Source organism: Pelophylax lessonae (genome assembly GCF_965119305.1).
Source record: "Pelophylax lessonae genome assembly, chromosome: 8".
Classification (NCBI taxonomy): Eukaryota; Metazoa; Chordata; class Amphibia; order Anura; family Ranidae; genus Pelophylax; species Pelophylax lessonae.
The window spans coordinates 61,470,160-61,482,489 of record NC_138775.1 but is presented as its reverse complement, the minus strand read 5'-3'; the positions used below and the strand labels follow the sequence as shown (position 1 = coordinate 61,482,489).

The window sequence follows — 12,330 nt, the reverse complement described above, 5'->3', positions numbered from 1 at the left end:
CTCCATTTTATTAGCGAAAACACTCCTGGCATTTGTGTATACCCCTCTTAGTGTTGTTTGAGTTGATAGTTGATAGCGTTTGTTCCTGCTTGGTTTGTAAATCACAGGAGTGCAGTTAGTTCTGCATTACTGTGACCCGTTGTCAGCAGACGGGGCTAAAGCCTGCGGTCAGTTGACGCCACAGAGCTGGTCCAGGCTAGGGAAAGATTGTGAGCAAATGGTCAGGATTCGCCTAGAGCCCTGGACCGCCACCTGGCTCAACCTCTCAGCGGGCTACTGAGAGCCTGAGCCAGCCACTCCCACCCCTTCAACAGCCCCACCCTCTAGTGAGGGGGTGGGGGGGTGCAGAGCAGACAGTGGGGACTGTGTGTCACCAGCTCTGTGATCATGAAGCACTAAGAAATAATCGATCAGCAGTGTTTGATCACTCGGTTCTCACCCTTAGAGCCAGTGGGGGACAGATGCTGCATCAGACTGATATTTTACCTACCGAAGTATGATTCTTTAAAAAAAAAAACTCTCTAACTTCTCTCAAGATAGTGGTCTTGAATGGTAAGGGTATTCTCTTACCCAAGTTAACATTACTACTAAAGTTCACACACATTGTAGTGCCGACAATTGTGTCCTTTAAAGCATATCCAAATATCAAAACAAAAAAAATAAATAAAATAACAATAAAATAAATTACAGCTCAACAGTCGTTAAATGGGGTACCTGCATGCGTTTTTTTTTTTTTTTTTTATTATTTAATATGACAAACCACTTGGCAGGGGTGAATAAAAGTATCCCCTTTTAAGGTTATTAATGCAAAACCTTTATCTCAAAAGGAAAAGAAAACTGTTTACTGATTATAAAGTGTGAGCTGGATTCTGGCTTCAATTTTAGTGCATCTTAACCTGCAAATACGTTTAACACACCTCCCCCCTCCTTTCCAAGACTGACAGTGCTTCTGTCTGCTGTGACTCTTGTGCTATTTCATCCAGCATTGCCTCACTAATACAGGAGGCATGTTTCTTGCCAGATCACCTGATAAAAGTAGAGGGGAAAAAAACCCAAAGAAAAGAAAACTGATGCAGCCACCACATCTAGAGATATAGAAGCTGCAATATACTAGTACATTTTTGGTTTTGGGTTTAATACTGGTTTAATCTTCAGATCAGCCTCTGTGTTCTTTTGAAGCCCTATCGAATCCTAAATTCTAGCTGTGTACAGGGCCTAAATTCCTGGGTGTTGACACTTCACTTATCTCCTCCTGTTGCTAATCCCTTCCCCTGTAATTCCCCTGTCAAACGCTAGAGTTTCTCCTGGTCACTGAAGCTCTGTCGTTGACCGTTAAATGATGGTAGTCAGGACTTTGTGTCAAAAGGTTTACAGCCTGGACCTAGGTATACAAGTGTACTCCACAAAAGAACAGGTTGATTTGGTCATAAAGCAGGTACATGTACAGTATTGCTATGATGAATAGAAGTTAAGGATTGATTTCTGTTTAACATCCAAGAAATGTCAGGAGCCAATAAGCCTATAAATCACACACTTAATAGAAAGTAAAGTAGGGATGCACCGAATAATCGGCGGCCGAACATTATTCGGCCGAAAATAGGGAAAATGGCACTTTCGGTGTTCGGCCGAATAAATCAAAAGGCCGAATAATTTAAGCCGAACAATGTCTCTCACCTCATTGCGGCTCGCGGTCCTCTATTATGTCCTCTGCAGTAACCCTCTGATATGTATGCATTCTCTGTAGCTTCCGCCCTGACCGCGGCTCGCGGCTCCCTTCCCGCTGGTGTCCTGTCCGGCCGCGTAGGAGAGTGTGACGTCACGCGCGCGTCCCGCCCCCTGCTCCTGACTGGCAGCTCCTTCACACTTGGTCCACGCCCCGCCCCCCCTGTTCGCGGCATTTGGCTCTGGCTGCAGTTATAGAGGTATGTGATGTGCAGCTGAGCACATTTGGGAGAGAAGAATACAGTTGCTGGCAGCTGCACAAGCATTAGTGTGCAGACTGCCATATGTTGTTGCCACAGTGCCCTATAAAGTGCCCCTTGACATAAAATGTGGCCATCAGCGTGCCCCTTATTTTATGCTAAGGGACATGCTGATGAGCATATTTTATGTTAAGGGGCACTCTGATGGGCATATTTCATTTTAAGGGGCACGCTAATGGGCATATTTTATGTTGAGAGCAATGCTGATTTAAATGTTTTGTTTTGCCCATCAGAGTGCCCCCTAACATAAAATGTGCCCATCAGCGTGCCCCCTGACATAAAATGTGCCCCTCAGAGTGCCCCCTGACATAAAATGTGCCCATCAGAGTGCCCCCTAACATAAAATGTGACCATCAGAGTGCCCCCTAACATAAAATGAGCCCATCAGCGTGCCCCTTATTTTATGCTAAGGGACATGCTGATGAGCATATTTTATGTTAAGGGGCACGCTAATGGGCATATTTTATGTTAAAAAATGCGAAACACCGCGTTCGGTATTTGGCCTTCGGCCAAGCATTTTATTATTATTCGGCTTCGGCCAAGAATTTCATTTTGGTGCATCCCTAAAGTAAAGCTTTACATTTTCCCTCTAATAGCCACTTTGAGGAACCGTGTCTCTTAGGCAGAGTTTCCTAAATTTGATAAACCTGATTACCAGCATTTTGGTCTATTTACACAGAATTGAAAGCCGTACTTAGGCCAAATTTATTTTTTGGCTTAGAAGTGGTAACCTAGCAAGGTAGGCCAATGCTTGATGCCAGAAAAAACAAGTCAATACGCCTATAACTAGTTAGGATTGACTTGACAGGGGAGGAAGAACCCTGATTCATTTACCAAAAGTTTGGAGGATGGTCTGTGTGATCCAACCAGAAGCGATGAATAACTTTCCAAGGACAAGAAGCTCATCTCTGAGAGCGCTGGGGCTGGACATAGGGACCTGTCCTTGTTGAGGGAAGATCCGTACCACCCCAAGTCAGAAATTAGCCTTAGGTCTCAACACTGATCCCATTATAGGTCTAAGAGAAATATGGTTCTTTGAATGGAATGGCTCTCAGGGGAGACATTCACCACACCAAGGTGAAGACTACTAGGGAAGAACCTTAAGCCCCCGTTCACATTAGGTCGCTCCGAATTAGGGGGCGACCTGTGAAGTCGCGTGCACCGCGACTTCGGCACGACTTGCACGGACTTCATAAATTGAATGTCTATGCAAGTCGCCTCCAGGTCGCCCCGAAGTAGTACAGGACACTTTTTCTAAGTCGGAGCAACTTGTGTCGCTCCTATTAGAACCGGTCCTGTACTACTCAATGGACCCGACGGTGCGCGACTTGCCAGGCTGACCAAGTCGCCTGGCAAGTCGTAATAGTGTGAACCGGCTATTAACGTTACTTATAGTAGGTTTAACTCCAGTAAGTGTAACTGTGCTGTGCAATATGGATCTCTGTACTTTAGGAAATTTTATCAGTGACTTACATCCAAAGTGTGTGTGTGTATTTTGTTTAAATTGCATAGTATGAATTTGCCATTTGCTTGATGACAAATGTACTTTGGTGTGGAATGCTTTGCTGGAAAGGTCAGTCTGTAATCGCAAAGTTTAATATAGAATCATGGGCTGCACCTGCTGCAGTTATTGTATTCTTGGCTCTATGACTGCTCGTTATCTTACAGTACCTCTAAAGCTATTTGTTGTAGACCAGGGGGCCTTGTGATTACTACCTAAAATGGTCTATATGACCTCATATTGCAAAAAGGAAATAGTTTATTTTTAGTTCAGTACCATAAAAAGCTTACTATAAATCTCTCCTATTCTTCCAACACAGAGTAATTGCTAAGTATGTACTATATAACCGTGCATACTTTTTATCTTTTATTGGTAGACAGTTGTGCTGAATTGACTTGTCTGCTAAAGCTCAGGACAATGTCCCTGGAAATTTTTATGTGTTGACAACTATACAGTATGCTAAAATATAGTTTAGGTTATGGTTGATTGCTATTGGCAACTGCATGGCAGATGATGTTCCAGTCGATAATGTAACTTTTTCTGATATAGTTTTTGTACAGTATTTATTGCCATCATGACTTGAATGTTCATGCCTCCAGAAGTGGCAGCTCCTCTATTTCTGTCCTTGTTAAGTCTCCAACCCCCCCTCCCGGTGTCCACTTTCATGAGCCGTGATTCATCAAGATTTATCCTGCATTTATAGTGCCCAAGCTTGTCACATTCACCATCACACAGCAATTGTGCACTGAACCTTAATGTCACTGTCACTCAAACATGAGGTGTGAGCAGCACAGGAGATGTGAGGAAGGTGTGAAAGGTCACAGTCCTGGAATGGCTTGTGTATGGAAAGTGAAAGAAGAGATGTGTTGGAAATGAGAATATTGTAGGTCAAGAGTGAGGGAATCCCTAGAGAGCCAGCTTGCATGTTATACATTGTCATCATTTACACTGTTTAACCTGTGTCACCACCAGTTGGCACTGTGGCTGGCAGAATTTTGTACCTGTGTGTTAGATACTTTTCCGAATGCTGTTAACACGAGGACTGAAATGTGAGCTGCAGAATCCATATTCATTTAGACAGTTACTGTGGCCGCTCAAGCCCCCCATCTCCGGGTTGTTGCTTTTCTTCCCATGCTTCCCCACTACCCTGTCTCCCATGCCAGAGCTCGGAGTAGAAAGCCCTGTGTTGTAGCCTATGTATGGCTAAGAGATTTAACCAATAGTTCTTGGGGTGGGCAATTGGCTGCTCAGGTGCCAAGCACTAGATCGTGGGAGGATGGGGATTAAGTTGTATGCTACCCCATATTTAGACATACCAAGTATTTGTTACTTCAGCAGATAAACAGTGCAGTGGGGAAGGGTGGCAATGGTAATCCTTCTATTGCCTTTGGTATACAGAGAAACTGTTCATTTGCCCTGGGTTGCTAAATTGACCATTCTGGTTCAAATCTATCTAAATTTCTAGAAATTTATAAGGCATTGTTTCTCAGTCACGGGACCCTTTAAATCCTTCACAATCTCAGGGCACCACGTTCTAAAAACAAAACCATTTTATATAATGTAGAATTACCCTCACACATAGGACACCCAACTAGAGGTGATACATTCTTCCAAAGCAAACACACCTTTGCACACTGGTACTGACTAGTATTCAAATGTTTCTCTTCTCCCTCAGTTTCTCCTCATCAGCTAATGTGACCCCAGTGCTGATGGAGATGGGTAGGGGAAGCACAAACAAGGGGTGCTTTGCAGGCACCCGACCTTCTTATAAACCGATCGAATCATTGGCCAGTGCACAAACACTATTTCTTTTATTTACTTTCTCACTTTTGCTACTTTTCACTTTTGTCACTTTTGTGTGCATTTTTTCACTGGATGGAGGGTGTGGTCCTTGAGCCTATCCTGAAGTATAGGGGGTGTGGCCATTAGGTTCCCCTGAAGAAACCTCAAGGCACCCTGGTTGAAAAGGGCTGTTTTTTATAAGGCATGATCAGGAGTGAATAAACTAAAAGCTAGATTTTGTTTTATAAAAATCATCTTGCATTGCACCCCAAGAAATAGACTGTGTAATCTCTGATCACAGGCAGTGGAATCTCTGATCACAGGCAGTGGAATCTCTGATCACAGGCAGTGGAATCTCTGATCACAGGCAGTGGAATCTCTGATCACAGGCAGTGGAATCTCTGATCACAGGCAGTGTAATCTCTGATCACAGGCAGTGTAATCTCTGATCACAGGCAGTGTAATCTCTGATCACAGGCAGTGTAATCTCTGATCACAGGCAGTGTAATCTCTGATCACAGGCAGTGTAATCTCTGATCACAGGCAGTGTAATCTCTGATCACAGGCAGTGTAAACATGGGTATACTACTTGAGTTATAGATCCCTGCATCAACACCACAATGTGTTATGCAGGGATCTCTCCCACTGTACTGTTGTATTCTGACAGAGGTGTCCCCCCTCCCCACCAGAGTACACTGAACTAGCCAGCTTTCAATAAGTGTGTACTGGACTGAACATTGTGTGCTGAGAACTATAAAATGTTTTAATAAATACAAAGCAGAGCCCATATCAAGTGCTTTTTCCTTTTTCATTGTTTTTATTCTAGTACTCCTTTCTCTCTCATTAAGAAATCTCTTTGAGAAGAGGGTGCATTTTTGACCATTAATGGAACTATGCTTCTTAAAAAAAAAAAAAAAAATTCAACATCTCAGGCCAAACTTTTTTGTATGAAGTTCATAGAAGTGTTCTCCATATGTTGGAAAATCTGTCTGGAAGATAATGCCGGACTTTCTTGCTTTATAATCCAGATTGTTACATATCTGTATACACTGATTTCCCAGCAGTCTCCCTATATATATATATATATATATATATATATAATCTGCCTTTTCTTGCTCTTATGCAAGTAACTGTGTATCCGTCTGCTTAGCTGGTGATATATACATTTGTGTTGCTGATTTAATGACATTTTATTAAATTGTAAAAAAAAAGTTAAATTATGAACTATTGGTGCTGTGTACCTTCAGCACTGGCCAGGCTCTCTCCCCAGCCTGTGTGAATGTGGGTGGGCCTTGCCTACACTTTAAATAAGGGCATGGAATGTGCTCCACTTCCATTTGTAAGTAGATCATTTTCCCTGGACTCCATTCAGCAACATCTCTTCTGTTTGACAGACAAGCTGATAGAAGACGAACATCTGACCAAAGCAGAGCAGGAGATCCAGAGCCTGAAAGGTAAGGTGTATGCTGACTGTGAGTATAGATGTATGTAATGCATAGTATACTTCAGTGTGATGAGAAAAGTAGGAGATCTCATTGTCTATCTCATTGTTCAGTTTATATGCTGTTACAGAATGTCTCGTATACATTTATTTTTCAGAATGGTTTCAGAGTAACCTTTTCTATTTTATACCTTGTATATTTTTGCAGACAATTTTCTGGCCTTTTTAGTTTGTTTTTGTTTATTTTTTTAATATACAGCAGGATATTTGTAGATGTCGTTACTAATTTAATTCTTAGTACATTTAGTAATTTAAATGAACAAGAATGTTGTTAGTATTTTTAGTAGTATTTGTGGGTGTGCAGCACATTCAAACAGGGTTATTCTACAATGGTGAAAAAGCTAAATCTGTTGCTCCTAACAGCCAAAGAAATTGTGCCTGTCCTATTTATATTGCAGTTTAGAACGTTAACACCACCAAATCAGTAGGTTTGGGCACCCTGTCTGCTTCCCTTTGCTCCATTTTTTTTATTTTATAATTTATTCCTCCTCTAGTTGGTTGTGTGTGTATTAACTCCTTTGTGACTACAATACTGGTTCATAAGTTTAAATGTAAAATGCCCCTTGAAATGAGAACATTAATTAACCTTCTTGCAGAGAAACAGAAATGTCTAGATCAGACCTGCTATAAATCAGAAAAGTAGGATAGTTATTATCAAGTTGATAGTAGCAAAACAATGCTGCTATATGATCTTGGTGTCTAAGAATAAAAAAGACGGGTTGCAAAAGGGTTAAAGTTCTGAATTCAAGGTGTGACAAGGCTGTTGATTGCTATTGTATGATCAAATAGAAATTAAGGTTTGCAAATATTTTTTTGTTTCTAAACTTATGTTGCAACAGTATAGCTTAGTTCAAAAGCAGGCACTTGAGCCGCCACTCCCTACCGTACAGTTAAACAAGGTCATGCAACCAGTCAGGGCTTTACACATGATACAGCAAAATGAAACGGGTTAAATTTGACCGGCAGTCCCCCCACCAGATGTGACATATTCAAGTGTATGGGGCAGCACCACAACTGTGTGCAATGCATGCAATTGCAGTGCAGTAAGTCAGCCTTTTAGGGGTTAAAACAGGTAGGGAGTTGGCATTATATTACCTCCCAGGCACCTATCAACCACCCTCTAGAAAACAATCCACCGCAGACCACTTTTCAGAGGGGTGGTAAGGGCTGCTGCATGTCAGAATGAGCCTTAAGTGTTTCTGCATCATAATTTATTTTCTGTCACACACCTGTCTATATGTATATAGGTCAGCATGACAGCCAGGGAATTAGCATTTTCAGAAAAAATATAGCATTGGCAACTCCTACCAGAGGAAACATTTCCTTGAAATTTACAAGCTGCCCTCTTGTAGGACTAATCAACAAGGTGAATAGGATATGCTGTAGTTTGTAATTTTTATGCTCTTTCCAATTAAGCATGTTGGTTTACTGCTAAATTATATCTAGCTTTATGGAAAATGACAGTGTACGTAGCAGTAGTCTTGAAACTGTGACTCAGGGGGCTAAAAATGGCTCTTTGCTTGCCTTTATCAGGCCCTTGGGACACTATTCCTCCCACTGGCACCAGTGATTGGGCACTGTTCCTCCCACTGGCACTCAGGATGGGGCATTCTTTACACCCATTGACGCCAGGGAATTTTCTATTCACACTGGCCACAGTCCAGCCAATTCAAAATCTGAAAGCCAGTAAACTGGCCCTTTTATTGCTAAAGTTTGGAGACCCCTAGTTTAGAGAAGGTAACTTATAGCACAACCAGAATAGGCACACTTTTTGTTCTGGTAAACATGGAGCTTTCTCTTTTGTAGCAAATAATGAACAGAGCAGAGTCACGTGAGAGTGTGTGGGTGAGGCTACTTCTAACTCCAAAGCATTTGTTACCCTAAAAAAAAAAATGTATTCTATTGCCTATAAGCATAAATAACAGCACGGTGCTGTGTAATTTGTCCGCTTCTATCGCCTAAAAACCTGGCTGATCCTGCTAGTTTCTACCCTCCCCGTCTCAGCAGCCATGATACACTGTGGTCAGTGTACAGAGGGGAGGGTAGAAACTGGCGGGATCAGCCAGGTTTTTAGGTGTACGTGCCTCTTCTATCTGCTCTCCTCTGTCATCCTCCCGTCCCTGCCTGTCAGGCCCCCTCCCCCTCCTATGTTATCTTTTTTTACTAAGCCTGTGTGCCCCTGTCTCTGTTTTTAGAAAAAACAAAATGCTGTAAATACCTTTTTTCAGTGTGCTGCTTTGTGATCATTTGACCGGCGGGCTCTCTCTCGTCCCCCCCTTCTCTTCCCAAGTGACGTCAGAAGGGGAATCTTGGCCCTGCTCCCTTCAGCTGTCAGATGGGGAGAGGAGAAAGCCAGTCAGTCACATGATCGCCAAGCAGCACACTGAAAAAATGTATTCACAGCATTTTTTTTTTTTTTTTATAAAACAGGCACACAGGCTTAGAAAACAGAGGATTATAGAAAGTCATACACGTGGCTTAACAACTAACTTTTTATGAGTTTCTCCATTAATTGAACTATGGAAGGGCAAATGAGCTCATAGTTTATTGCACATAAACTGTTAAGGGCAGCATGAGTGCAAGTGTCATTTTCCAGAAACTTTAAACATCAATTGCACTTTATTACCTTGTCTATTCTGTGCTCTAAATACATTCTGTGAAGATATGCATAGGAAAAATGTTAATTATCATTGGATAGATTAGTGAGGTACTAGAACATCTGTCAGATTTTTACTTGCAGTTTGTGTCATGGTTAGGTAGATTTACCTCTTTGTTCTGGAGACAGTTGCCACCAAAATAGTGCATGATTGGAAAACATAGACAGTTGTCTGCAACTGAAATCTCCCTATTGTAGAGATTTACTTTCACTTCTGTTGCATATTTAGCGCAGGTAGGTAAAGTGGTTGTAAGCTCTTAATGTAATATCACTAATGAGGTGACTGGCCTCAGTTGATACAACTTATGTAGGAGGATTTGTTTAATCTTTGTGTAACTGTTTTTCTGCAATCTTCTTTTCAAATGTTCAAAATGCAGAATTTATAAAGCTTGTATGGGCTGTCAGAAAAAGGGGCAGGTAGCTAAGACTACACACTGCAGAGTTAAGTGAGGAGAGCTCTAACCACTGATTGGAGGAAAAAAACACACCCTCCGTCCCTGCACACAGGAACAGGGCTGAGGCTGTCAATTAAACTTAGACCCCTCCTTTCACCCTTTTTCTCTTGGTGTCAGGATAACTTTTCAGAAGGGACTCTTGCAGAGGAATGAGGCAGCAAACAGAAATAACACTTAGTGCTTTTAATTGAGACCAGCACATGCTGTAAAGAGATGTGCTTAGTTTTTAATACATGTCTGAGGTTTACAACCACTTTAAGGGCTAGTTCACACCACAAAAACATCCTCCAGATCTGTTCCAGATGCGTTAATGCATTCACGTTTTTGATGCTTTTTTTTATGCGTTAGGCTGCATTTCGGATGCATTCCAGATGTGGTGTTTTTCTTTTTGTCCCCCCACTGTATGGGGGTAGTTGTGCCTTTTTGCAATGCGTGTAGGTGTGGGGTTTTTTTTGGTGTTTTACCGCATTCCAGTACAGTTCTGTGCAGGAAAAAAGTTCTACTTTTTAATTCTGGAACCAGATTTGCAAACACTTGTGTGAACTAGACCATTGAAAACCATGTAACCTACTTTCTATGCGTTTTTGGATGCAGAAAAAAAGCACTATCGCATGTGGCATGAAAGAGCCCGAAGGGAAATTTCCCTAATGGGACACAGATGGAAAGAAGAGGAAGTCATGGGTTTTAACTTTTCCCTACTGTATCAAACACAAAAATAACCAAAAGGTTCATTACAAACCTTTATACTGTTAGTAATTTAGGTTAAAACCTTCTAGGATGTGATTGTTGATGGGATTAATGGACAGAGGACAACTGTGTAACTGCTTTGTAGACCAAATCGATGCTACAGAACACAAGCAGATTGGGCACTAAATTACGATCTCCCTGTCAGTGTCATGATAGCTGAAGCACAAAAGTTGGTAATTGGCAAAAAAGGCAGGGCAACCACAGAGTGTCCCCAGGGATGATGGGCGGAAAAATGAGACCCCTGCCAGGTGCTCATTTAACAGTGTACCTAAATGGTCAATAAGCCATGTATAGGGCTAATCTTTGGAAGTCCAATGCCTAGTAACTTTTACAGCTGGAAGTCCAATAAAAACTGTTTATTCCAACTAAAAAAGCAGCAAGAAACCAAAGCTGAATGTGGAGCAGCATTACCAGAGGCTGCATTACCAGAGGTGTATCCAATCTCGGAACTGTAGCAGGAGAGTCGTGCCCAAGGCCTTGATGACCAGGGGAAACCTGCATAACCTAGGAAATCTGGATGGAGGGCAGAATCTGTTTGAGAAAGCTGCTCGCTGCAGCCAAACAGTGAGGAAGCACGAGTCACCAGAAGTGACGTGGCTGGAACACAGGGATTAGTTGATCCGCCAACAGGAAGCTTCTAATCGGTGGATCAGCTGATCCCTGTGTTACAGCCACGTCACTTCTGGTGACTTGTGCTCCCCTCCACCCCCCCTGCTATTCAGCTGCGGTGAGTGGCTTTCTCATACAGGATTTGCCCTCCGCCCAGATCTTGTTTATGCAGGTTTCCCCTTGTCGTAAGGGCCCTCAGGCACACACCTCATGCTGCAGGTCAGGATCAGTTCCACCTCTGGTAATGGTGCTCCACATTCAGCTTTGGCTTCTTGCTGCTTTCAGACTCCATGCACACCTAAGCGTTTTTAATTGCTGGGATTCTACCTGCAATTCCAAATTGCGGCAAAACTGTGATTACTTCTTAATGGCACCCCAATTGTGTTGTGATTTTTGCTACAATTGTGTGACAAATTGCAAAACTAGACGCTGTTGCCCAAAAGAAGCGCCTGCTCTTTTTGAGCGACTAGGTTTGCTCATTGCAGTTTTGCCACCATTGCACCATGATATGTTGTGCTGATTGGGGTGCCATTAATAAGTAATATCATCGCAAATGCGCCCCACAATTCTGTTATTCAAATTGCCTAGGTGTGAATAGAGCTTTATTATTGGATTTGTTTTTATTGGACTTTCAGCTATTGATGTTACTGGGCTCTGAACTTCCAGTCATTATTAGCCCTACACATGTGGCTCATTGACAGTTTATATTTGAGTGCACTATTGCATGAGCTCCTGGTGGTGGTTTGACTATGCATAGACCTAATCAGTGTCTACTGTGTTGAATATTGAGATTTCAGGACAAGAAGTAAGATATACAGTATGTGGATAAATGTCTAATTTAAGTGTAACCAGATTATATTCAATTCCAGTGGGTTCCAGACCATTTTACAGCCTATGGGTCAGGTTATCGGTACAATTGCTTTGTAGAGTTGGAGTTCTGGATTCAATTTTTATCTCTTCTCCAGTTTCCTACCTGCAAGACACATTGGGGTTGATTTATTAAAACTGGAGAGTGCAAAATCTGGTGCAGCTCTGCACAGAAAACGAATTGGCTTTCAGATTTTTCAGTCAAAGCCTAATTGAACAAGCTGAAGTTA

The 12,330-nt window shown here is 42.1% G+C and overlaps 1 protein-coding gene across 7 annotated transcripts in view; it reads left to right on the top strand.

Moving 5' to 3' along the window:
- SLMAP (sarcolemma associated protein) overlaps positions 1 to 12,330 on the top strand; it is a 301,840-nt gene that overhangs the window by 242,841 nt on the left and 46,669 nt on the right. For all 7 annotated transcript variants that reach the window (XM_082265558.1, XM_082265562.1, XM_082265559.1 and 4 more), the window contains one exon: positions 6,660 to 6,719. In XM_082265558.1, coding sequence (XP_082121684.1) covers positions 6,660 to 6,719 — 60 coding nt within the window. The remainder of the gene's footprint in view (positions 1 to 6,659; positions 6,720 to 12,330) is intronic.